We start from the raw sequence: 27496 nt of genomic DNA on the forward strand, positions 1-27496 counted from the left end.
CCGACACTGAGCAAACACCGGGTTTTGACGGGGACTCGCAAGCGGGTGGGGCGGGCGCCCCGAGGGCGCGGGGCGGCGGGCTGTACTTACGGATTTTTGGGGTCGTGCTGGCCTCCGGTGTGGTGGTGGTTGATTCCTGAAAGGGAGACAAGGTCCACGACGGCGCCGAGTCGTGGACATAGATCTTGTAGGAGGAGGTAGCGTGTGCCGCAGTGGGCCATGCGGGCAGCGGCGGGGTGCTGGGGGCGGCAGCGGGCGGCGGCCGAGCGCCGCGGCCGACTGTGCCGGGGGTACCGCTGGCGGGCGGCGCCGTGTGGGGCGCGGCGGGGTGCCGAGCTGCGGTGGGCCGCGGGCCGCCCCGCGCTGGTCCGCGGGTGCCGGGAGGTCGCGGGGGGGCCCGGCTCATCGTGGTGAGGCGGGGGCTGACGCGGCTAGGTGGCCGCGGCGTGGCGGCGGCAGTAGTCTCCGCGCCGCGGGGCGGGGTGGTGGGCTTGGAGAGGAAGAAGGGGTCCTGCCCCACGCCCTTGGCGTCCATCAGCTCGGTGGGGACGTACTCCTTGACGGAGCCCACCACGATCCACTTGAGCAGCATGAGGCTGAGCCCCAGGCCGATGAAGCCGATGAAGAGAGGCACCACGCACAGCCACGTCTGCTGCCGGTTCCAGACGATGCAGTCGCTGCAGCGCAGCTCCCGCGGCGGACCCCCGGCTCCATCCCCGCCCGGGCCCCCCGCCGCCGCCGCCTCTGCCGCTCCGGGCGCCGCGGCGCCGGCAGCCCCCTCGCTCATTCTAGGGGCCGTCCGCAGCGCCGCCGCGGCCCCGGGGCATCAGCGCGCCGCGGCTGCCGGCGGCATGCGGCGGAGGGGGGCGGAGGGGAGGGCGGCGCGGGCGGCGGGAGCGCCCCGCTCAGTCACGCCGCCAGCACGGCATGCTCCGCGCAGCCTCCCGCGGCCGCGGAGTCACCGGTACGGCCGCGCCATCCGCCGAGTGTCCTCCTCTTGCGCTGCTCGCTTCAGCCTCTTCGATCGCAGAGGCTTTCTTTCCTCTCTTTGCTTTTTTTTGTTGTTTGGTTGTTGGTTCTTTTTTTTTTTTCCAGGTGATAAGTCGCAAGAATCAGCCTCCTGGGTTTTTATTTTTTTTTTATCCCAACCGTGCGGCTCCGGCAGCGGGCAGGCACATTCCTTCACATTCACGCTCCTTCTCGTCTCTCTTCTTTTTTCTCTCCCCTTGGGGCTGGGGGATCTTTTCTTTCCGTCTTTCCTTGCTTCCCTCCGCTCCCTCCCCCGCCCGCTCGGCTCCTACCTATGCCCGGCCGCGGCGCAGCAGCATCCCTCGGCTGCTCCGCGGGGAGGCGGCGGCGCGGCGTGGCGTAGCGCACTCGCTACTCCGCGGCCGGCGCCGGGCCAGGGAGGCCGATCCGCGGGCGGGGCCCGGGGCAGGAGGTACGGCTCCGCGCAGCTCCTCCGCGCCAGCACTAAGTCCGGCCCGGCGTCGAAACTCCGGCGAGGGTTCCCGGAAAAAAAAAAAATATAGAAAAAGATAATAAAAATCCACACACACGATAATGATAATAATATAATAATAAAAAAGAAGATGAAACCCTAGAAACGGAGCGACAGTGACCCAGTCGGCAAAAAATACGGATCCGGCAAATAAATAGACACGCAGAAGGCAGCTCCTGCCAAGCTTGCAGCTTCTGTTCAATTGTGTATTCCTATCGCGGCGCAGGGGAGGCAGGCTAGCGCGCAGAAAGTAAGGCACCTCCCACCAAAGCCTAATGGTGGTTTCTTAATGCGCACAAGATAAATAAATGATCCAGTCAAACCCCACGGGAGGATGTATGCTACGGCAAGTGGAGCCTAGGAAAGGAGGGAAGAGAAAAAAAGAAAGAGCGGGCGACGCCTGACCCCATCCTGTGGCCGCAGTGCCATGGGCTGCTGCTCAGTGCCGGACACACGGGGGGAGGGGCGGCGAGGGGTGTGCAGGTGCGTGCGGGAGGTGGAGAGCCCTTCCGAGAGGATTCCCTTCCAAAGACGAGGGCTCAGGATGAGAAGAGATTCTCCGGCTCTGGCGTTATCCGATAACTAAGCAGCATTTTGTTCTTGTTTTTGAAGGGGATTCCCTAACGGAAAAACAAAACCCAGCAGACACCTGCGACAAAAGGATGGGCCTTTTTAGCAGCCGGGGGGGGGGCGCAACTGATGGCACAGGCACGTGTTGAGGTTCAGGTTTCAGGACATTGAAACTACTCCAGCTTTTTTATCTACTCCAGAGTTGAACTCCAAGTTCAGTGTGGTCAACCACTGTCCATCTACTTACTGGATAAACATTTCAACAGCTAGATTGGTCACTGAAGGATTAACAGCAGTCTACCACAGGGTGGTCTTATCATCAGTTTCAAAATTTTAGAAAATTATCTATAAACTTATGTATGACAGATGGTTTTAACCCATTTTTTTCTGAACTGTTTTCTCGGTGTAATTTCTTGCTACTGACACATTATTTCCTTTGCAATGTATTTAAAAGTATATTAATATTTATAAAGAGTAATTGAGCAGAAAAGTCAGAAACAAACTAGGAAATACATTTGTTCTGTATATACACAGACAAATATAGAAAATTATTGCAGCTGAAACATATCTGCTTGAATTTTTCTTCAGAATGAATAATAATAGCATTTATAATATCAGGGTTACGTTAAACAGACATCCAGATTATTGTCATTTCAAGCAATCCAACTGGAGTGTGGCACCTTCCCTAAAATAGGTCAATGCTAACAGCCATCTGGAAAATCTGTAGAAGTGTCTTATCAGGTCAGTGTACTATTCAAACACTTTGTCATAAAGAAAAGCACTTTAGCATTGGAAAACACAAATATCTGGGCTTCTATTCCTTTGACGAACAGGCAGAAAGATTAGGAGAGAGCATTTAGAAACAGCCGCATGAGTATTGCCCAGTAAAGCAAACAAATGAACAAGACAAAGTCGTGAGAATCCAGGGAGACTTTGTTGCTAATTTTATGGAATCCAGTATTTCTTATGGAAATCTAGACTCACGTTCATTCAGTTGTGGGTGCCTGTTCTGCACTGTCATCGCCTTCGTTGCAAACTATGACTACCTTTGTCCTGCCCTGGGCTATGTGTTGCACAAAGGTCCTTTAGCTCTTGCCTCTTCCACAACCATATTGTTGTTCACTAAGCTCAATATGAATCATGCTTTGTATTCATTCTCAAATAATTTGTACTTGCTTCCTGGAAAACACAACAAAAATGTTTTACAGCCCTCACAAAATAGCTTTTATTTTCCTCATGACTGTGTCCTGAAGTCTTTCAGTGTTTCATCTGTCTTCACCGTACTTCTTCTCCCGGTGAGATTTTCAAGCTGTCATCTCCTAAATTTTGTAATGGTTCTAATGGAAGACATCAGGATGTGATACCATTAAGATGCCTGAAGTATAGCCATTTCATTGTTTAATATTGAAAGACTTCCTGTATTATGAGTAAAGACTTTCAGGCTTCTTTTCTTACAATTTCCCATCCTTTCATTGAGGTTTGACAGACTGTTCTTGAAATTGATTGTGGGATGCTTTCAGTATGCCTTACTTAAGTGAATCACTTAAAAACAGGTATTATCCTGATAAGTTAATGAAGATCTTACTGTTGACTGTTAGCCTCTTTGAAGAAAGTTCTTTGGTCTAAAAATGTGAAATGGCATAGAACTTGATACAGGAAGCTCAAAGCAGCTTTCCCTTAACCCCACAGTAAATGCAAATGTGTTTTAAATAGCTTATCCTTCAGTTAAAAATAAATAAATAAATAAATAATAATGCCATGCACCTAGACACATAAGTGCAGGCAATGTATGGAAACCCCTTCCTGCAATAATTTACTCATGAGTTAAAATTCTATGATGTGTGAAAAACTCATTCTCTGAAAACTTCCAGATTATTTCTCTGTCCTCAAAAATTAATATTCAAATCATAATCAGTTTCTCAAATCAGCCCACTCTTGTTAAACTGAATCTGTTCAGTGCGTTAATTCTAATTTACGTAGGTATTTGGTAAATTTCACTTGCATTTCTTCCTACTCATTCTGTATCATAGCCTAATTCTTTTATTTTTTCTGGAAATATGTTTATTGTGATCAGAAAGCATGTAGTTTATTTTTCTTGACTTTCCTTAATAATAATCAAAGAAATTTTTAGTATCTCCTTCAGGACATCTGTGACTAGGATGGAATAAATTTGTTTATCTACAGTGGAGTCTGTCGTGTTTTCTGAAGGACTGGTGATGCACACATACTGGATACGCTATAATTACATTACTGTGTAACAGTGGGGTTACATTTTGGCTGTGCAGTAGGTAATGTTTTTGTTATGAGGCTGCTGTTCCTGACCAGCTTCACACATGCCTCCATACAGCAGAACCATGTACACCAACATGGTCATCAAATAGTGAAAACTAATAAATCAGTTAAAGGAGTTAGATTTAACTGTTATCATGGAATCAGTTCAATAACTATTCTCAAAATAGCCAAGAAAACAAATCTGAAATTGGGAAATAAGGTACTTTTGGAACCATGTCCATTTCAGGAACAAAACAATACGCCAGTGAGTTATTTATGTTCCAGTTCCATATACACACACAGTTAGAAGCCTTTCTTTCCTCCAAACTTTACAAAATTCCTGAAGACATTCGTTGTTAATTCATGTAAATATTGTCTGAACAACAAACCCTCTGCGGACACTTACTTTATGGTGCTATCAGCCACTGACAGTATAAACAGTCTCTCAAAACTGTGAGTTCCGCCAGCATTCACCTCATTTTTTAGGCAGTTGGATGTGGCAAACAAAACAGAAGTTCACAAACAAAGGATGCTGGAATTGGGGCTGGTTATATCAATTGGTGTTACAGTACTGGGGTATTTTCCCAAACTAGGGCACCTGAATATTCTTTACTTCATTCTTCATCTTAGCTTTCATCTGCAGCTGAGCTACAACATACATGTCCCTTAGGGTTGGTTCACAGTCAGGGAAAACCTTGCTCTTTGTCTGAGGACTGCATGTAACTATGTAACTCTGTTCCTACTTCCATGTGAAACATAGTGTTGCACTCATCCCACTAACCAGTGCTCAGAACCAAAGTACTCTTTCCCATTCCGATTGCTAAAATAGTAATTAGGCAAGACAAACAGACTCAGCTTTATTCAGCTAATGTTGTCAAGAGACTTGGGCTATGAATCTGTGAGTAATGTAGAGCCCAAAGTATTCCTCCTCTGATTTTTACACAATATCTGATGAATATTTCTGGTATGAAGAAGGAGTAGTGCAAGTCACAAAAAGGGAGAAATCCACCACAAACACGTAGCAGCCATTTGAGACATTGGCAAGCTACCAGTTAGCATTATGTCAGTCTTGGACAGGTGTGAGATGAATGACAATTAATTTCAGGATAAGGAGAAGAATCTTCTCTCTCTCACTGCAATATAAACTCTGTAACAATCACATGACTAAATTAATTGGATAAAATACACCTATTATTGCAAACAGTGAAGTATGCTGATTCCTCCTCAACAGTCAGCATGTCCTCAGTTTTTCCAGTCATGTGTAACCTATTTGCAAATTCCAGGGCTGCCACTAAATGTTTAGAATTACACTTGAATGTATGGCAATGAATATATACAATTCAAATATTTATCTTTGCATGGTTTGCAATGATTAATTGAAATATGTCATCACATTAGCAAAAACTCCCACACCCCAAATCCTACAAAACATGTTTAAATCAGGAAATACCAGCAAACTGAAAACTTTTCTTAGTGGAAGTTTTATTAATAAGTAACTGAAATCCTAAAGGCCTGACTCACCTTTTATCAAGCCAAATTCTCAATATTCTCCTCTTTTAGCTGACCATAAATTCTAAGGATTTCATTAGGAGAAATTCTGTTTGGCAAGAGTAAAATCAAAGTAATTTGTTAATTCTGATTTTAGTGGTATTGTATCAGTCCCTTAAGAACACAATAATGATTTCAGACTGGGAAATATAATGGCTAGTCTTAATAGTGCCCTTGCGACACACTGAAGTCACTGCAACATAACAGAAATGCATGTATTACTCTTCGAGCCCTCGTAACCCTCTTGAGATTTTTATCAGGAATTTAAATTTAGGATGCCAGAGGAAGAAATATTTGAAAGCAAATATGAAAAATGCCATCAAAAGAGCTTGCTCTGAAGCACCGTGGAGTCAGCAGAAATCTTTTGGTATGTTGCTCTCTATCTTGCACTAAGACCTAAATCAAAATTCAGATCTTTCCAAGATTTAGGACAAAATTATTACAAGAGCAAGTGAGAAAGTCTGTGAAGAAATCAGTCATCAGCAGACAAGGAAGTTAAAATTGTTTACTATTATAACTCCCTTCCTTTTTATTTTTTTCCTGAAAATCTACATTTTCCATCCCGATTTGTACACTTTATCCCAATTAATCAGGCAGAAGGGGAATATATGCTATATTTCAGAGTTGGCAGCTTTTGTTTTTCTGTTCAAAATTGTTTACTGTCCCGTATAACTTCTGCCCAGTGCAGAGAACACAGCTGGTAGGTGTTGCTTGGTGCATTATGTGCCTGTGGATATTGTCACATGACATAAGGTTAGAGACAATGTGGAAATGCTTGCATTTTTAGCAGTCTGTCACATGGAATAATGGACAAAGATCTAGATACCTTTAGTTCCGTTGTCCAGTGCAGAAGCTTTAGTCTTTTCAGAGAGGTGACAAAGAAATTGTTTCTTCAGTGATTTTCACATGGGGACAAAGAGGGTAAGTTATACACTCTCAAAACGTACCTGAGAGAAAGGAGAGTCCTGCTGTCCCCAGGAGTCCCGGGGACGGGCAGCAGCCTTCAGGTAATGGATGCTCCAGTAGTAGCTCTGCTACAGAGGTGCAGCCCTGGAAATTCCTCCAGTAACAGGTCTGAAGCATCTAACATATTCTTTCTGAGTTTCCCCTGGAAATTAACACAAACAGAGACTGTCAAATTTAAGAAGAGCAAGAGGCATCCAGATCCTAAATTAGTTTCACCTATTTCAGTTTGAGATGAATGCTTTTTAAAATGGTAAATCTGCAAGGGTAACAATACAGGGCAAATAGTGCACCCCCAGATGACTTCAAACTAAGCCTTAAATCATTGTTTTCTCTAAGACTACTATTATTTACTCATATTGACTTTTCAGTCTTGATGGTAAATAAAATTACCTTCTGTCTCAGTCTTTAGATAAATAGTACATTTGTCATAGCTGTTACATTAGAGAGAGTCTGTATTTAAATAAATGACTGCAATTATTTTGTAAAGTGATTGCACTGATCAAAGACAAATCAGGGCTACAGAAGCACCAGAAATCTATATCAGACAGAGGAATAAAATAGTGGTGGAAAAAGAAGAACTTAAGATAAATTTAACCCTCTCATGAAGCCCAAAGTGGATAGGAGCAGAGATAGATTGAAACTTTCTCATCAATCCCAGCAATTAGATTACATCCAAAAGGACTGGCTTCTCTGCCAAGAATGACCAAATAAAAAACTGATCAAGCCAAATATTGCTGCCAATTTTAACACATGGAAAAACAGTGGCAAAAGAAACTGCTACAAGCAATTAATTTTGTGTAGATCCTAGAGAAATTAACTTGGAATTATGATTTTCTTCATAGTATTAGCATTTGTTTAGATATTTATTTTACAGAATGACTTATTGTAGTATAGACCAGGTGCCAAGACTGAATAAGCCATTCCAGCTATGGATTTGCTTTTAAATCTTGGATAAATTCTTTTATCACTATTTCCTTATATTCTGAACAATATTTTCCAAATTACTTTGTGGTTGTGAGTCCCATCATTTCATTTTGGTAAAGCCCTGTAATGGTGTTTTTCATAGCTCTGTTATCAGTGTTTTGTTTGTGTTTGTGTGAGTTCAACCCAAAGGAGTGCTTCTTGTATTTGAAATGTCAAAATCAACCATTGACTTTCAAACCTGTATGTGACAAATTTGGAAATCTGAAATTTGGAAAAATGGGTTTATCTTGAATTGTTCAAAGACAGCAATGCGGAACAATGGTGACCCAGACTTTCCCTTCTGCAACAGGCTGTCTCTCCCATAGCCAGTGGAAGCTGGTCCCAAATGTTCCAAGACAGAATCTGCATCACAGGGGCCATATTTCCATACCCTAATGCATCAGTTAAGCAGCATTTATTCCTGATATGACCTGACTGATATCAAATGTAAGGCAATTGCTCAGGAGAATTATATCACAAGTAATGAGTTCTATTAATATGGTATTGGATGTCAGACGCCTTCTACTTAGGAGGTTCACTGGCTTAGCAAGTATCTCTTTAAAAGCTGCCTTGAATGTCCAGAAGAGCAACAACAAGCCAAGGGGAGCAGTCTCCTTAGCGTTCCACACAATACAAAAGGAATGCATAGAAATAGTTTTGTGGCATCTGTCCTGAGAGTTATACTTGAATGACCCTTTGAAGTAGAAAAAGCCCACAGGATCTCATCATTCTCATAGCTTAATCAGGAAGAAAAGCTGGATCTTTCATCTTTAAAGCTTAGAGACACCCATGAAATCATTCACATTTTTCAAGGACTTCACCTCTTGGTGAATTTCAGCTATGCAGAAAAAAACACTTTTTTTTTTCTTTTCCTTCAACACAGGAGTCAGAATAAACTGGTTTTTAGTACCCCTATGGAACTGCAAGGAACATTTCTATACTTAGCATAAACCAGCATAAAGAATTATGAAAAATAAAGCGGATGAGAATTCTGGATATATCACTGTTGTGCATTTATATATGTATATATTTATGTGCTACTTACGTATACAAACATAAGTCTATGGGACCTAATAAAATGTATTCCAGGGTCCTGAGGGAACTGACTGATGTAGTTGCCAAGCCACTCTTCACAACATTTGAGAAGTCGTAGTAGTCAGGCTAAGTCCAGTTTTTCATCACCCTCATAGTAACAAATTTCTTCCCTATACCTATTCCAAATCTATTCTCTTTAGTTTAAAACTGTTCTGCCTTGTCCTATCACAACAGGCCCTGCTAAAAAGTTTGTTTGCATCTTTCTTATAAGCCCTCTTTAAGTACTGAAAGGCTGCAGTAATGTCTCCCCAGAGCCTGTCTTCACAGGAGAGGTGTTCCAGACCTCTGGCGATCTTTGTGGCCCTCCTCTGGACTTATTCCAATAGGTCCACATCTTCTTATGTTGGGGCCCCAGAACTGAGTGCATTACCCCAGGTGAAGGCTCTGGAACATGTTGCCCAGAGAGGTGCTAGATGCCTCATGCCAGGAAACATTCAAGATCATGTTGGGCAGGGCTCTGAACAACCTCATCTAGTTGAAGATTTTCCTGCTCATTGCAGGGGAGTTAGAATAGGTGAGCTTTGCAGGTTCTTTCCAACCCAAACCAATATATGATTCCATGATTTCAATTTAACTGCAAATGGAGAGACACTAGGGAGGGACAATAAGAAATAAAACAATGCCTAAAACAAGATAGGTGCTGAATAAATATTTCAAAGAGAACAAGAGATGTAATGTTAATTGATAAATACCTACCTCATATTTTTATGTACAGGATCTGTTGTATTAAAAGCTGTGATAAGAAGGGGGGGGGGGGGGGAAGGAAGAATGTGCTCTGAAAATGTTGGGAGTTTGAAAGCAACAGAATTACCAGCATTTAGCCCAACTTTCAACCTCAGAATTTTAAAAGACTTAAAGAAAGCCCCAAACCTAGGATTCAACCTTAAACTAATTAAGTACCAACACACAAGTCTGTTTCCACTTACAAACACTGTAGGTGTTAACATTAATTTGTCCAACGGGAAAATAGAGATGAATTAGTTAAACTAAAATTCCAGTTAGTAATTCTGAATCATAATACTGTATTTCTTTGTGTTTACTGTGAATACATAGTTGCAAAGCCCTCATAATGGTAGCTATTCTCTATAGTTCAATAATCAGTGATATAATATTTAACAATGTTATACCAATAGCAATATGACTTGCATAATCTGATGTTTTAATAATAGTAAGAATGATAAACAAAGAGATATAAGGTTTATTGAGAGTTTGCTTTTGTGTTTTGTTTTGTGGTTTTTTTTTACTAGGCCAGCTGAGCTTGTTTTCTTCTTTTTTTGAAGAAAAGAAGCCTTCAGTCACACAAGGCTCTCTTTATTTTAAACTCTTTATTTTCCTACAAAATTACAGTTTCAGTGTCACTAACATATCTAAAAGGAGAGTGGCAAAGCCTTTTTGAATAAATATGTATGCATGTATATAAATGTAGACATCTATGTATGTGTGTGTAGATATATATTTGAGGAGAAAGATGTTAAAGTTGTGGAGAAAACAGAAGAATGTGTTCCTTGGCTGTGGAGCAAACCTGTATGCATTTGTCCCATTTGGTACCAAAGCGGGCACCAATCAGCTGCTAAATAAAGTCACAGAGCTCAGTTTTGCATATAAATACACATGTACAAATATTCCTGGTTTTAGAAACAACACAATACAGAACCACTTTATTGAATTGTATATTAGGGTCAAATTAGACATGAACCACCAGACTATTCAGAAATTGAAGCAAGTCTCTCAGCATCAGCTGGAATGCATGGAAGAATACCTAAACAACACAGATATAAATGGAGTTTTCAAGAACAAAGCAGCATCAGAATTTCAGTATCTCTTTTCTATGCAAAATGAAAATTTTTATTTAAAACAACTGTCAGCAAAGGTTAAGTGGCTAGACTTCATACACTGTTCAGCTATTCATTCACTGTTCAGCCATCCACGTTTCCTTTCATCTCTTTTGGGAAAATGAACCTATTTTACTGGAAAACCTCTCCAGTCAATCTGTCTATAATCAGAGAATCAGCCTCAGCAGAACGGTAAATCTGTACCCAGTACTCAGAGGCCAGAAATGAAGTTTTCAAAATTTGTTGCTCTAGTATCCTGATCACCCAAACCTGTGATCAAGGAATCATGAGTGTCTTCAAGGTCTCTGTATAAGTTTCTACTGCTATTTCTTCACTTCCTGTATTTCCACACCAGAATGTAGCACAAAATAACGACATCCACAATGCAGCAAAACATTGTGCAAAACTGAGTGCTTTAGATGTTTATTTTCAATGTTTATTTGGACATCTTACATAAAGCACCAATGTCAGAAGTGCTGCCCATCATCTGCTTCCATTAAAATCATCAGTCAATTGCATGAATTCTGTATAAACCCAATTCTCAAACTTAGGTGCCTGAAAGTTTAACTGAATTTCTATAATTTTAAAGGTCAAGATGTATTGTGATCTACCCTAGATACTGCATTCTTGCATATACTTTGAGCCAAGACCAGACCTGCTATCAGGAGAGACAGAGGCATGCTTTAGGTGATAAACCCTGATTTAGTTTTTGGCATGATGAGGAGGGAAGTACAATGTATGGTATAAATTTACCCTATATAACTGTGTTCATGCCATGAATAAAGAAGAACCTGTACTGTAATGCTGCTGCCCTCCTTCTGAAGGCAGGGAAAGATCAGCTTAATGATTTCATTACTTCTGTATTTCATTACTTTCATTACTTCGATATGTCCTAGCTTCAGCTGATCTAAATGGGGTGCTCAAATTCAGCCCATTTCTCAGCCTTGCTGTGCAACAGGCCAAGCTATACTGGCACCTACAAGAAACTCTCTTCTAGCAGCTTGTGACAAACGGGTTTTTAAATTAAAACTGTCCCTAAAACTAAATATGCTGTATATAAATTCAGAAGTATACATAGGCATGTATACAAAGAACAGAAAATCTATAACCTTTAGTCTCAGAAAGCCTGTTGCGTTCATAAACATTGGAATATCCTAGTTGTTTTAAATCTATCCTTCAGAGTCACTATCTTCATTTACTGTTTTTGTAAAAACCTTAAATACTGAGCTGCCTTTCTATTCTGACAAAGTTCTTAATGATTAAGCATTCCTTTGACAAAGAGTGATATAATTTTAATTACTTCCCCAGTAATGGTCTTACCATTAATTCTTAGGAGGTAATGTACAGAAGAGTGTAGTGCCTCTGGTCCTTGCCTCATCTCCTAGTTATTCAACCTAAAAGCTCCTTTTGATTGAGTTAGAGAAAAATCAAGCAGGCAAATGTGTACATATAGCTAATAACATACTTCCTCCACAGCACATTGCTTAGACACACAAGTGAGATAAAAATTACTGCTAAGAAGAAAAGCACTTTTCATCTTAAGACCCTGTTTCCTATCACACAAAATTTTCTAAAAATATGTTCCTTTTGAGATATATATTTGCAATTTCAACACTAGCAATGCCAGCCAAAGTGGGAACTTTGAAGGAAATGTTAAGCTCAATCACTTCAATCATTAAAGTTATGCAAATGAAAAACCACATTCCTTCTTTTTAAACATTGCTACTTTTAGTTACAATCATAAGATTCAAGAACTGAGGATGGCATATAAATGTCAAAAACTTCACAGCATCATAGGGTGAAATCCAGTCCCAGCTCTGGTCAACAGCAGAGCTTCTCTATATTTCAACAGCAACATGATTTTACTTAAAATCTTCACAGGGCAAGTAGAGAACTGACTCAAGTTTAAAGTGAAACTGTTGAGATTACTTGTCTGCAGGACACTGTGTGCTACTAGCTCAGTTCTGAGGCAAAACAAAAGAGCAATAGTAAGACAGACTTGTACTGCACATCATATGATGTCATTGTTACTACATTTTGACAGCACTCACTGCCATACGGAAAGGGAGCAGCACAAATATCACATCACTTGTCATCAGACTATGGTGGTGCAGCAGTGGCCTCCAGGAGGCAAAGTTTTTCTCTGAAGCTTGTGCTGCTTGCTCTTCAGCAGTTAACATTATCTACCCATTTCAAACTTAGGAAGAATAAGCTGTATAAACAGTGATGAAACCTACCTCCTCTTATGTTGTTCAGGATACGCACTGGAAGATACCCCCTATAAAGCCAGCAGAATTGTTCCCTTTCTAGCAAGAGTATTTATGTGAGTGGTGGCATGCGAATTTCCTTCCCCACAACATTCCATACCTTTACTTCCTGAATCAAAAATGAACTAAAATAGAAATTATTTTCTTCATTAAAAGTAAGATAAGGACAATCACCGTTTGATGAAATGTAGTCCTCTTGTCCTGACATCTTTCTTCTTACAATAAGATTTTTGGTTTGGCAGTCACCTTGTGACAAACAGGTCACCGACAGATGCTTGTGTTTGCCATGGGGTCTTTATTTTTCAAAACCAGTACAAACAAATGAAAACCCAAAACAAACAATCAAACAAACAAAACCCCCATTTGAATTAATTCTAGATAGAAAAATTCTAAATAACATTTTTTCTGAAAATGTTTCTGATTTTTTTTTCTGAAAACAAACATTTTCTGAACATTCATTTTTTAATAACATTTTTACTTCCGAATAACATTGTTCAAAAATGTCACCCATTGTGCAGTGCAGTAATTTAGGAGTCAGATGTTTTGTACAGAGTCTACTGAATTAGAGTTCTTTCTTATCAATATAGAAAATTCTATATTATTATGAAACTTCTGTGAAGTTTTCAATTTAGTCAAGCAAATCAGATAAAAGTCAGGTTTAGTGTAAAAGCCAAGTGCTGACATTCCTACATAATCTGAATTCACTGTTAGCTCACAAGTGGCCATGCTCACTAATCTTAGAAAATAGCAAAATACTTAGATTGTTCATTTTCAAATGTACTGTAAAGCCCTCATCTCTCTGAGAACCTTGAGAAACATTAAGAAGATGCATCTATGTCCAAGGTAGCCGGAAATCAAAACCTACCAGAAAGATAATTAAAATGTTAAAAAGCGATTCAAACTGAGAACAGGAGGAAGTACAATCCTTTCTTCGGAAGCTATGAAGGTTGGGTTTAATGTTCAGATAATGTATAATATACTGGGGTATAAAGAGTTTGCATTTTTATTCTAATTTGTTTTTCTTTCAAGTTCAGAATCACCAGCAAAGAAAATTACTGTAATTGCAATGCTTTGCATACAAATAGTGGTTACACTTTACTGGATTGCTAAAACACTAGACTACGCAACTTACCAGATCAAACTGAGTGATGCCTACACCATACCAAGTTTTTCAACAAGTTAAGCTCTGTCAGGAAACCTAAATATTTATGTCCAAAAAATTATGGGTGTCAAACCTGCCAGGCATCAGTTACATCATTCCTGATTCAGAACTATGAAATAATCGTAGGAAAAAGCAGTCACAATGTAGGACAGCATCAAAAACCAACAACAGCAGAATCAATTTTAATTAGTTCCCAAAGAATGAATATGTAAATACCAAAAACCTTTCTCCAATACATTAATATAGCTTATTTTTTACTTGGTTAGTTTTATGGAATTCATCAAATGGATGCTGAGTGATTGAAAAGGTGCACATGAAAGCACTGAAATAATGAATTGCATACGGAGATTTCTACATTTCCAGAAATATTCTTTTTTATTTTTTTCCTAACATATTTTCTTCAGAGTTAAATATTTGGAGGACTGCACAACTCTCTAAGGCTGTATGTCTGGAATGAAGTATTTCAACATAATATTTGTGGCTAAATTAAAACTGTCTGTAGGAAAAACAAAAGGCCACTTAATGTACTAGAAATGGTAAATTTAAAACTTTTAACTAGATTCTACTTATAATGGATATATTTTAGATAGTATTTTACAGATATGTCTTATTGTAGCAGAAATTAACTAAGTTCTGACCCATTATTCACATGCCATTTTTCTAAAGCTAAATTACTGTCTATGGTTTTTCCCTAGGAGCAAAACACAAATCCAGCTAGTGGCAGAGATTTTAAGTTATGCATTTTCATTCTGTTTCCTCTAAAGTTTAAATGTCTGTCTTTTAATAAAAAAAAATTATATTCCGTTGTTATTTGCCAGTGATGACAGGATAATGGATTAGGTCAGGCACAGTCTGTATGAGTGGGTGAGGCAACGAGAGACAAGTAATCGCTTCCACCATTTGTGCATTTCCTGTATCCACTAAAGCAGTTTCTTTAGTTTTAAATATTTTGTAGCTTGTAGACTGCAGACATTATATACAGTACTTTGTTCATATACCTTTACTTTCATTTCTTAATAATTCCTGCCAGTAGTAAAAGACTCCAGGAGGTTAACACTTGAATAGCTTTCAGTGAATTGCAGCTGAAAAGCACTTTAAATACTTTCCAATAGCCATATCTTTCTTGACAAGCTCTGTTTCATCACACAGCTGCTGCTTGAATGCTCATATGGTCCACTCATACTGTATGTCCAGCTCAAGGCTAGTAAGCTGACCAAATTAATATTTTTGTATCTGTACAACTGGTGGAAAACTCAGGCTTCCAGTAGAATTGCAGAAAGCATTGTGTGTTTTAAGGAAAGTTGGAAGTCTATGGAATTACTGCCTTTTTGCATGGGTAATGGATTAAAAAAAAAAAATACCGTAACATTCTCTCACCATCTTGTATATAAAATGGCATTTTTTTCCCTATAAAAATGTTGGTGTTGGAACTGTAATATCTAGTCAACCAAATCTCAGCCTATAATGGGCACTGAGTTAAATCAGTATTTCTGCAGTGTTTGTGTAACATACTAACCCTAAAAGCGCGACTGTTGATAAATGCATCATGGATGTGATACCCTAAGCAATACTACAAAACAAAAGAAAAATGAAAGTGTGGCATGTTAAGGACAATAATAACTTTTATGATTAATACTTTAAAAAATATTACAGCAGACCAAGAGCCCCATGTAAGCAGAGGGAGGTTTTAGCTCTTTACAGAGCACTAGCAATTAGTAGAAAACAAAAATTAAAGGACGGAAACCTAATGATAGAAGAATAGTCTGAGAGATGGTGGCTGTTATTACAGAGATGGGATACTGCTGAACTGACCTCTTGGCTTTCACAGCAGACTTTCATCTTTAAAAAAAACAAAAAGGCATAGGTAGGACAAGAGGTTAACAAAAGATTTCATATGACTTTCCTATTCTTTTACAGTTTGCTTTTGTCACTGTGTTACTAAATTTACGATTAATAACACTTTTTGGTTGTGGTGGTGTTTGTTTAGGATGGTTTGGGGTTTTTTTTGTCTCATATTGAAAAGCTTCTGATAATGGTAGTAAATGAGAGATCCCTCCTTGGGAAACAAAACTGCCAAATAATAGCACTGCAGAAATTCTTTTGTCTGAAATCCAACATGAGTTTGGAAAATCCAGATGGGGTATTTTTCCCACTAACCTGCAAAAGTCAGTCTGGTTACTAGTAACATCAAGTGCTAGGTCACAGAAGGGTTTGACCTAATGCATATTACTTGAGTAGCTGTGGTAGGCTTCACATCAGAAAACCCTGTCACAGACATTACAGACATGTACAGTATTACTGCAGTAATACTAGGCACAGCTAGGCAGTGACTAGAATTTAACATGGAAACAGTTTTCTTGATTTCGTTGTAATTGTTCCCAGGCTTAAAATTAAACTCAAGCTTATGTACTTAATTTACGTAATTGCTTTGCTGTATGAGGTCTCTGTACTTAAATTGTTAGCATATCATCCTGACAGGCTGTAAATTATAGTTTTATATCAATGCATAAATCTAAAAGTATTGATGTATAATGTGCCACCATGGGACATTGCATAATTCACACATCCATTATGCAGCCACAAATACATAGATCCATATCATCCTGAGCAGCTGTATCCAAGCTGTCTAGATTTTAGCCAGTGCTACCCATTTACTCTTAAGCCACTTGTTTTAACACTTGAAGCAGACATGTTTACCAGAGCAGTCCTAAAAGTCACCTAACTGCACATCATATGTGCTTTCTACATAGGAAGACAAAACCATCTTTCTGCTTGCAACCTTTTATCCCCTCAGACAAGTAGAGTTTTGCCTTGTAATTGTAATCACAGTGCCCAAGTTAAATGCTGTTGTAATAATCTGGAAAACATTACTGCCTTATACATTTAGATAGAGCTTTTAGATAGAGCTTTCAATGCTCTCACAGAAACAGGGGTAAGGCCTCTCTACTCTGAGGATACAGCTTGTGAATCTTCTACCCAGTACCATATCTCTAATGCAACAAGCCCAAATAATGAGCTGGGGCAGTGTGATACTGCAACCTGTTTGGCCTATTAACAGTCCCTCCAGTTGCTGAAGATTTAAGTGTGCTCAGATAGACCAAAATACAGAGGGGACATGTAATGTGTACGTTCAGGAGTGTGTCATTATGTGTAGCTTCATCATACATTGCGCTCAGCAGCAACTACTAGCGTTTCCCTGGTTGACTCTTCAGTGAGGCATACGTTTTCAAGAGGTGATGCAAAGTACAATTCTGCTGTTAAGTGTGTTAGCAGTGTCAGAGTGATATGAAATGTCAAGATAAATTTTCTTGTAGGTTTTGCAGTATCCCTATCGGATCTGTGATGTTATTTATTGTACACTGCCAACACATTTTTCATAGTGTCAAATACCTACCTGGTGGGTTGCATGTAACACTGAAGGCCTTTGTTTGGCAGAGACTCAGATTCTTCAGAAGGTATTTAATGTTTTCCTTCCTCTCCCTCTCTTTTCCCCTTTCCCTTTCTCTTTTTTTTTTTTTTTTGATTTGGTTTTTAAGTGTCTGGCCTGAAGACCCGTTTTTTTTACCAATTTGATAGAAAACTAAGATGCATGTAATGTTTTGGTTGTTTTGGTTTTTGTTTACACTTGCTATGCTTCTTTTCAGGAGTATAATAGGCCTTGGCTAGGAGTTTGGGAACTTCTTAAATACTATCGCTTTGTCATAGAAAGGACAACAATAGACTAAATGCATGCATTATTTTCCTTTTCAGAAGAATAATGTGTGAGAAGACAGTGGACGTCATTTCAGTATAATTTCAGCAGAGCAGGATCCATCCTTAAATGCTCTTATGATCACTAACTTCTGCTTTGTTTGCATGATTATTGTTTAAATGTATGAGAAAGCAATTGAGTTTTTATACAATGTGGGTGTTTTCACCTGCTGAATGTAATAAAAAAAAAACCCTACAGCTTGAAGCACAACAGAGTAGCAGTTGTAATTAGGTATTTGCATATCACACAAGTTAAAAAATAGAGCTGGAAAAATTATGCAGCTAATAAAATTTTAGTATCTAAAGCTACATGAAAAGTTCTCAAAGGGAAATGTAAATTGTGAACAGGGAACACGTATGATTCTTAGAAGGGATAATCAATAATAAATATATTTAATAATATAATGATACACTACCATTTAATAATAAGGAAAAAGTATCCCATTTAAGTCTGTGTAAGGAATAGGATAACACATCTTCATTCAGGCCTTCAAGTAGGCATGTAACATTTTACAAATACCAATTGCCAAATCACACATGGCTCCTTGCTGTAGAAGTTATTATAACTGCTAATCTCACCTAATATATTCATGATGTGACAGCACCTACCAAGAAATTTGTACCCAACAGAAATGTGAAACCTTAAATGTGAATCTGTGCAGAAAATCTGGGACCAAATCTAGTATCTTAGAAGACTGTAGCGTCTAAAAGCTTAGAAGACTGTGGTAACCACAGTAATTTATATATTTGTTTTCTGAAATGAATTGACAATTCAACTGAAGTAAAAAATATGTTAAACCAAATTGAAATCCACATATTCACACAGAAAACTGGAAAGACCAAGAAATTTAGAACAATTTGTACCAGCTGAGACTGTCTCGTATCTGTTAGCCAACAGTGAACACTCACAGGGTCAGATGGAGCAGAGCAGAACTGAGGCATGCTGGCAGGCAGCAAGCTTTAGCTTGCTCCTATTCTTAGAGCCAGCTGCTCTGAGCTACCTCACTTGAAGCCACATAGGTATTTTTGGAGTCTGGAATTTCCAGCCTTTTAGTTTCTGTGTTCAAGTACAGCCTCACCCTACAATTCTAATTGGGCCTGGTAGAAAATGTTAAGATTTGAGCATTTGTTTCAAATTGGAAGGCAACCAAATTTTTGAAAGCTTCCTTAAAATGGAACTGCTTTTCTCTACCCAGATTGAAACACTCAATGAAATGTTAAAGAAAAATATCAAATTGGCTCTCCTGAGCCAAATTTTTTATTCACTGAAGTTTTTTTCCTCCTCACTTGTTTGACCTTTTTCCTTGGTCAACAAAAATGACTTCCAGAGTAGGATATCATATGAGAATATTTCATATATGGATAAAATTGTTCTCTGCTTCATTGACATTACTCAGTATAAAGACACAGGGAGTCAGTGAAACAAGAGTTTGCATTCTGCAGCTGAATTACATTACAACAACACAGATGGAACTTTAGATGTAAAGCCATATTTTTAGCCAAAGCACAGTTGCAGCGGTGTCATCTAATATAGTTACAGACATATAGGAAGATGCTTACAGTAATACACATTTTTTAGTTTTAGTGAATGGCTGATGCACAGTACCTATGTATCCTGTCTTTGAGAAGTACAATCCTTTAACAAGAAACAATGAAGTATTGTATTTCCATGCATGGCGTCATACTACTGCTTCACTTGGCTAGCGTTCAAACTGTTCCTCCAGTTTTCCCTTTGTGAGTACACGTGTGTGAAAACTGGTATTTTCATGGGCACTTGTGTAATATCTCCAGGGTGAAACACTCATCATTTCTGTCAGAGAAAGCATATATTCATTGTAAGAATTATGAAATTCCACCTTCAGAGCACAGGTGTGAGTTTTCATAGATTTGCAACTGTCAGAGGGAATGTTCAGTGTTTTCATGGTAAAATGATCATTTCCAACAGCAAAATCCCCTCATTCCATGAAGGATTTGACATGGTATCAGAACCATATTCCTTTATTAGCAAGTATTGCTGTAATGTTTCTCTAGTAGAGGAAATTATATTTCTTTTAGCTTATTGCATATCTGAGCTTAAAAATTAGAAAAAATGTCTTATTAAAATAGGAATTTGAAAGCACTGGAAGGATTAAGAATTTAAAGGAACTAAGAAAGGTGGGAGTTTGGGTATACTTTTCTGCACAAACACATATTCACAGTTCTCAGTTCCTGGGCTTTGAGGTCCCATGCAGACACAACAGCAAGGTGCCGGACAAAACTTTCTGGAAGGATGAATATACACCCATCCAATAATTTGATCAAGGAATAGTGTGTGAATATACATAAGGGCAGCAGCAGCCTCTTGACACTCTAGGTTGTCAGTTGCTTTAAGAGATTAAAAACCCTTTGGAAGCCCCTCTTCACCTAGTCCTTCCCAGTTAAAGAACATAACTGTTACAGCTCTGTGAGGTGTAAAGAAAGATCTAAAATATATATTAAATTTTGGAGGCTTTACAGCCTCTCTGGAAAATGCTGGATTTTGTACTGCTTAATATTTCTGGTAAACAGGATGCAGATCTTGGGAACAGGCTAGGGAGAAGTATTCCTAGTAAGAAGACTTAATAGAGTGAATCAGCCAAGAAGGGAGCATGGAAAGGAACAGGCTGCTGCTTGGAAAGCTTGTTGCTACCCACAAGGAAAGCACTGCTGACTTTGTTTTCCCCGGCAAGTTTCATACTTTTTAGTAAGAAGTCTTCTGTAGTATTTTATAGAGCAAATAAAGTAAGAAACAGCTTTTTGAAGGCTTTTTTTCTTGCCTTCCTCCCCAGTAAGAAATAAGAAAAGGGCAGACAGCAGCCACACAAGACTGGAAAGTGTGGGTGGTCAGGGTGCAAAGTCTTAGATAACCCAGCCATTCAGTTGATATTACGTATCCATGACTACATCTTGAGTCCTCCCCAGAAACAGCATTTAATTCATCTCAGAAAAGTAAAAAAGTTTATTATTGAATAAATGATAGAGCCCCACCTACTGTTGCTTTACTGTATACATTTCTAGATGCACATACGCAATGCGAGTATAATTCGTCAGTGTATTGATGGGCATTTCTTTTATAGAAGCCCTAATTATGGATTATAACCCCACAGTGTGTATGTTTTGCATACACACATGACTGCCTAACTTGCAGCTAAAATCTAAAAATATAAGAGCATTTCTTTCCATCACTCTCTGATTCAGGCTTCCCAGTTAATATGAGCATACACACATAGAAAAACCTCTCCAGGGAAAGACTGAAATTTTCCAAAAAGCCTTGACAATCTTTTGGTCAGCATTTGACAGAGCAAATACTCATTTCGCTGGCAACACTGGGGTTTAGAGTCACAGAAGTTCCATCACCTGTTACTGTTCTTACCAGATTATTTGACATGTATGTTTTCTACCCAGACTCTCTCTGCTCACGTGTAAAGGAGAGCAAAGTATTCCAGCAATATGAACATCCCCTAAAGTGGCAGAAATTTTGTAGCCCAAATAGAAAAGTCTAAATACGGTTGATATGCTGGAGGGAAGGAATGCCATCCAGATGGGCCTTGACACGCTTGCGAGGTGGGCTGATGCCAACCTTATGAAGTTTAACCATGCCAAGTGCAAGGTCCTATACCTGGGTTGGGGCAATCCCAGGCACAGCTACAGGTTGGGCAGAGAAGAGATTCAGAACAGCCCTGTGGAGAAGGACTTGGAGGTGTTGGCCGATGAGAAAATGAACATGAGCCAGCAGCCCAGAAAGCCAACTGTATCCTCGGCTGCCTCAAAAGAAGCACAACCAGCAGGTCAAAGGAGGTGATCCTGCCCCTCTACTCTGCTCTTGTGAGACCTCACCTGGAGTATTGTGTGCAGTTCTGGTGTCCTCAACATAAAAAGGACATGGAACTGTTGGAACAAGTCCAGAGGAGGACCACGAGGATGATCAGGGGACTGGAGCACCTCCCATATGAAGACAGGCTGAGAAAGTTGGGGCTGTTCAGCCTGGAGAAGAGAAGGCTGCGTGGAGACCTCATAGCAGCCTTCCAGTATCTGAAGGGGGCCTATAGGGATGCTGGGGAGGGGCTCTTCATTAGGGACTGTAGTGGCAGGACAAGGGGTAATGGGTTAAAACTTAAACAGGGGAAGTTTAGACTGGATATAAGGAAGATGTTTTTTACTGTTAGGGTCGTGAGGCACTGGAATAGGTTGCTCAGGGAAGCTGTGAATTCTCCATCCCTGGCGGTGTTCAAGGCCAGGTTGGACAGAGCCTTGGGTGACATGGTTTTGTGTGAGGTCTCCTTGCCCATGGCAGGTGGGTTGGAACTGGATGATCTTAAGGTCCTTTCCAACCCTAACTATTCTACGATTCTACAAAATAGCACTTGCATAGAAGATAGGGTACATGTTTTCAGTACATTGAAACACAATATGCAAGGAGTTAGTGAAAGTACTATCCAGACAATTAAATGACTTGTCCTAGCTGATACCTATCCAGTGCATTTCCTTATCATAATGAATGCAACATAGAAGTTAATTTACAGCACACACAGCACAGCACTTTCAAAAATGCCTATTTAATCTGTCTCCTTGTCATTTGCTTTTCTTCTATTTCGACTTAATCTGTACTGGAATTCCTATTGCAAAGGGAAATCTTGAAAGAACTTCAGTTAAATCCCATCTTCAAAGTGGAAGGCCTATTTTGAAAACACCAAAATACATTTTTGCAATCCGTTGCAATAATAAATCAGTATCACATTTTGGAGTTAATGTCTTTCCTTTGTTACCATTTACTACAAGTTCACAGTTTGATGCAATTCTAAAATAACAGAACTGTGTCAAAACCACAAAGATAAAACACCTTGTGCAAGCAAAGTGAATTGAAACAGCTAATAAAATGTAACAGCTGGAGAAAAGGACCAATTCATGTATCACATTGATAATGGCGACAAGCTTCAAAAATCTTCAAAACCTATTGTTAGCTGTCAGCAATTGTTCCATTCTGTCAGTTTAATAGGTGATAAGGCAAAAAGGTAGAAGGACACCTTCCATATTATAAGTACAATTATTACCACAATTTTATGGTAGTGTTTTGATAATGATTTTAAACAAAGATCTCCCAAATATGGTTGCCAGCATCTTAATAAAGCTAAATAGAAATCATTTTATAACTTCCTATTTGAGTATTAAATGAAGTACAAACATCTGTCTAGCCTGACCTGCCCCTTTTTTTGCTCAATTGTAATATTTGCTGGTAACATCTGGTACGGATTTACTTACCCCCCAAAAGGTACTAGAACATTTGAAACTAGCGAAGTAAAGGACATGGTCACAAATACTGACTGTTGTTTAAGTTATACAAAATATTTTATGACAGGATGCTGAAATTATTGATATTCCTTTAATTTTGTCAAAAATTTCAGAAATAGTTTTAGCTGAAAATTCTGACAGTTTCTAAATAATAAAAATTTCATTATGGTATTTTCAAAATCTGAGTAAATAAAATTATAGCAAACATCAAGAACTCACAAATGAGAGAGAACATTTTGTTCTTGGTACTAGAAACCACTCTACACCAACCTCAAAATATATACATTTTCACAAACTCACAAAACAAAAAAAATCCTTCTCCCCTCTCCATCATTAAAATCTGAGGTGTAGCTGTGCTCTCACCTGTCTCCAAAAGTCACCCACTGTGCTTGCACAAATATATACATCAGTTGATTAAATAAAGGCGTGCAGTATTACATGCAGCAGAATATCTCAAAAAAGAACAGGCTGCTGCTGTGCTGAGAACTTTTCAGAACTTTAAAGCACATACAGTTACTGGATATAGCGTGACAAAATTTAAGTTTAAACTATATATATATGATGGGTTTATTACAACTGTTAAAAGCTCGAAGTTTATTTATAACTGACGTTTAGCATTTATGTAACATATATTACTTTCTCATCAAAATCAATAGAGTACTAGGAACACAGTTTTGAAAAACTTATTTAAAAGACAAGTTGCTCCCTGAGTATTTGGAGGATATCCTTGAACAGCATGGCATTATGCACAGACCAAAAATCTAACATTTCTAAATTCTTCACCAGAAGTATATTTTTATAAGGATGAGCCACACAATGTCTTTGATGTTTTCATGATACTAGGACAAGAGCGCATTAAACAGTCTGTTTCTTCCCTCAGGGATGTTACTGCAAAGCTGCAGCAGCAAAAAACACTTTGTTAAATACAACTGCTAAAATCCAATGGCAAAAGAGACAGGAACCCAAAACGGTGCAAAACACTTCTGGCAAGGTAATACCGATATATTTCATCGCTGTCTATAACACCAGGAAGCCAGCCCATGTACTCTGTAGACTTTCTTTAACACTAGCTCAAAGAATTTGTGATACACAGTTCTTGTCATTAAGTTCCAAAAATAATTTCCCCTGGAAAAAAAGAAAAAAAAAAAAGAAAAAAAAAAGAAAGGAAATAATGGTTTAATGCAGTAATTTGCTAAATAGTTGAAAGTTTCACTAGACTGCTGAATAACTCAGCATTGAAATCCTTCTCTGATTTCTAGATCTTCGTTTAAAGCATAACCCCACCTCTGAACATACAGGCTGAAATCTATAAATTTGACAATCTCAGCTGGGTTCTTACTCCATCTTGTTCTCTAAAATGACAGGGCATCCTGAGAGTGAATGTATCTAAGAGGTAGGAAAAGAAGTATCGTTTGGAGTCAGGATGAAAGGGAGATAGGCATGTCATAGACAGTTTCTGAAAAAGTAAATATGAAATGAAGAAACGTAAGTATACATGCTACTAATTTTCCAGAATGCTCATCATTCTGTGTTTAGAAATACACCGAGCCTGAGTACAGATACCGAAGTCTTGTGAGGCAGCACTTTCAACTTCCATACTGCTAAGTATACAACCCACAGAATTCTCATTACCAGTTAGGACCTTGTGTGAATACCAATTTTCACATCACACGGGAGTGTGAAAAATGGAAATCTCTCTAGGACAGATCAAATGACTGGAATTAAATTTGAAGGGCCAGATATTTGGAATAACTCCATTGAGTTAGGCAGCTTTACGGCACTTGAGAGACGGGCTTGAGGTACATATTAATCTCTTTAAAGTATTTCAAGCATTCTAGTAGTGTCTTCTAATAGCAACTTTTAAAATGTGTGCAGGCCTGAAAGTAAGTTAATATTAGGTGTGTTTTATCCTCATGTAACAGTATCAAAGGAGAAAAAAAAAAGGACCATCTGAATTATTGTAACTGCAAACTCATATTCCAACCCTGATACTACTCATGGATATCAAGAAGGAAGCTTTCCAATAATACTCATATGAACGTCAACTTCAGTCATAGAAAAAGTAGTTTTGACTATCACACATTCAGTACAGTCAAATTAATTACCACAGCAAGGTGTAAAGTGAAACTGAAGACTGTAAATAAAAGGCACACAGGGTTAAAAAGCATGTATGTTTATAGATTATTTAGAATGAAAATGTTATAGAAAGTTAAAGATAGTGTATCTATACCAATTGGCTCCACTGGTTATTGCAAGTTTCAATAAATAAATCAATAAATATTCTAAACCACTGATTTAGAAATAAAGGACATTTATTTTGCATTTGGAAATCTTCAAAGACATTTCAACAGAAACATGTAGGATGTATGACTATTTATCTTTGTGAAGTTGCAGTTCTGTAAGGAATAAAAGATATATGGAGAAGTTCAAGGTGTCAACCTTGCTGGGCAAAATTTATACTTCTTTTTCCTTTCTTTTCTTTTCCTGCAAAAATGCACAGTACTATCTGTACTAGTGAGTATATAACCTCCTGAATTTCTACTAAAGGTATTATATTTTTCCACTTCATCCTTTCCTTATTAAGGTTTCCTTAGTTTTTAGAAACAAGTTTGAAACAGGGTGAAATCAGTGCTGTAATTCTGCATAACATTATGTAACTTAATCCTATGAGGACAGGCCCTAAAATAGAAAAAAAAGGTCCAATTCTATTTGTGCAAATATGAATTTCAAGATTTAAGATTGAATAGCATTGATTTTAAAAGTTTAACAGCATAATACAGAGTCATTTGTGAAGAGTGGGTCCATAACCAAAAATACCTTTAAAACCTCTTGTAGGGCATGAAAAGAATTCGAATTTTGTTTATTTGATTCTATGTTTTAATTCATAAGTGATGCTAAAATATTTCCATCCGTGAGTAGGAAAAGAAACAAGGCATTTTACAATTCTTGATTATTTCTGCCTGTAAATGGGTTGCTCAGTATTGCCTACTTGCTTGTTCCTTAACAGCAATTCCAGAAAAAGGATATAATGAGCCAAACAGAAGCCAAGGCCAAAGTAACTTACAGACTAGTTTGCTTAATTTCTGTTTTTAATGTTTCCTCACTTGGCAATTTTAACCCATGCTCTCTGTGTCACTTAAGCAGTGTTATATCAGGGCAGAAAATAACTCAGATTTCATATAAAGTGTTTTCATAGTAAGGATGAGGAAAAACCCTCTCACTTTTGCTCATAAAGCTAACTATTTCAGATACAGATTATATGAACACTATAAATATGAAAGGCATAATCAGTCATTCATAGGTCTTTCCATTACCAGGAAAAAAAGCAAAAAAAAATCAAAAGTAAGGGCATATGAGGCTTGTTACAAAACTATATAAGCTCTGCACAAAACGTGGTCCCACAGACACTAGCCAAAATGCCTACAGGCGATGTAATTTGCATTTACTATTGTGTAATTAAAAACAAAACAAATCAAACCCCAAGGATAACAAGTGCACAGTTAGCTTCTGCTTGTCAGATTCAACCATTCCTGGCTATTTAATTACTGACCAGCAATAGCAATATGTTCTTCCCTAACCTGCAAGCATACAGACGTCTCTGGTCATGGCATAGCATTTTGCGATATGGAGCAGCCTGACTTAAAGGGCAAGGCTTGTTGAGTTTCCCCTGCACCTTGCAGAAGCTTCTGTCAGTGTCAGAAAGGTTGCGGTGTGCAGTAGAGAAGACAGGGAATACACACAGGTTTACAGACAGCTTAACCCCTTTCTCAGTCAAAATACTAAAAACTCATCACTGCACAAAATTATTAAGGCACAATGTGAATTAGAGTTAGAAAATTTGTCCCTGCCTGACAGTATTCTCTCATCCTTCTAGGAAACTAACTTTGGTGTCTGTACTGGTGAGCTCAGCATTCAAAATGCTGTTTGTGGAAAACAATTCAGTATCATAGAATGGTCATCCTACAACCATAGAATGGTTTTGGTTGGAAGAAACCTTAAGTATCATCTAGTTCCAACATTTTCCACTAGGCCAGTTTGCTCAAAGCTGGATCCAACCTGGCCTTGAACACTTCCAGGGCTGGAGCATCCACAACGTCTCTGGGAAAACTGTGCCAGTGCCTCACTACCCTCAAATAAAGAATTTTTCCCCTATTATCTAATCTAAATCTACCCTCTTTTAGGGAGTATCCCTTCCTTCCAGAGTGTCGACTGCACCACACAGCTTGCTGTTGTCAGCAAACTTTACTCAATCCCACTATCCACA

At 38.9% G+C, this 27496-nt stretch overlaps 1 protein-coding gene and 1 long non-coding RNA gene across 3 annotated transcripts in view; one reads left to right on the top strand and one right to left on the bottom strand.

Moving 5' to 3' along the window:
• LOC134168987 (pro-neuregulin-3, membrane-bound isoform-like) overlaps positions 1-1878 on the bottom strand; it is a 174092-nt gene extending 172214 nt beyond the window's left edge. For both annotated transcript variants that reach the window (XM_062629165.1, XM_062629166.1), the window contains exon 1: positions 91-1878. In XM_062629165.1, the coding sequence (XP_062485149.1) occupies positions 91-787 (697 nt within the window). In that variant the 5' untranslated portion in view covers positions 788-1878. The remainder of the gene's footprint in view (positions 1-90) is intronic.
• Positions 1-27496, top strand: LOC134168997 (uncharacterized). Its single transcript, XR_009966719.1, has 4 exons — positions 1-197; positions 24113-24223; positions 25540-25663; positions 27414-27496. It is a non-coding gene; the product is annotated as an uncharacterized LOC134168997 (long non-coding RNA).

The sequence above is a fragment of the Pezoporus occidentalis genome, unplaced genomic scaffold (genome assembly GCF_034315485.1).
Source record: "Pezoporus occidentalis ecotype Australia unplaced genomic scaffold, CSIRO_AGI_Poc_V1 ctg33, whole genome shotgun sequence".
NCBI classification, from domain to species: Eukaryota; Metazoa; Chordata; class Aves; order Psittaciformes; family Psittacidae; genus Pezoporus; species Pezoporus occidentalis.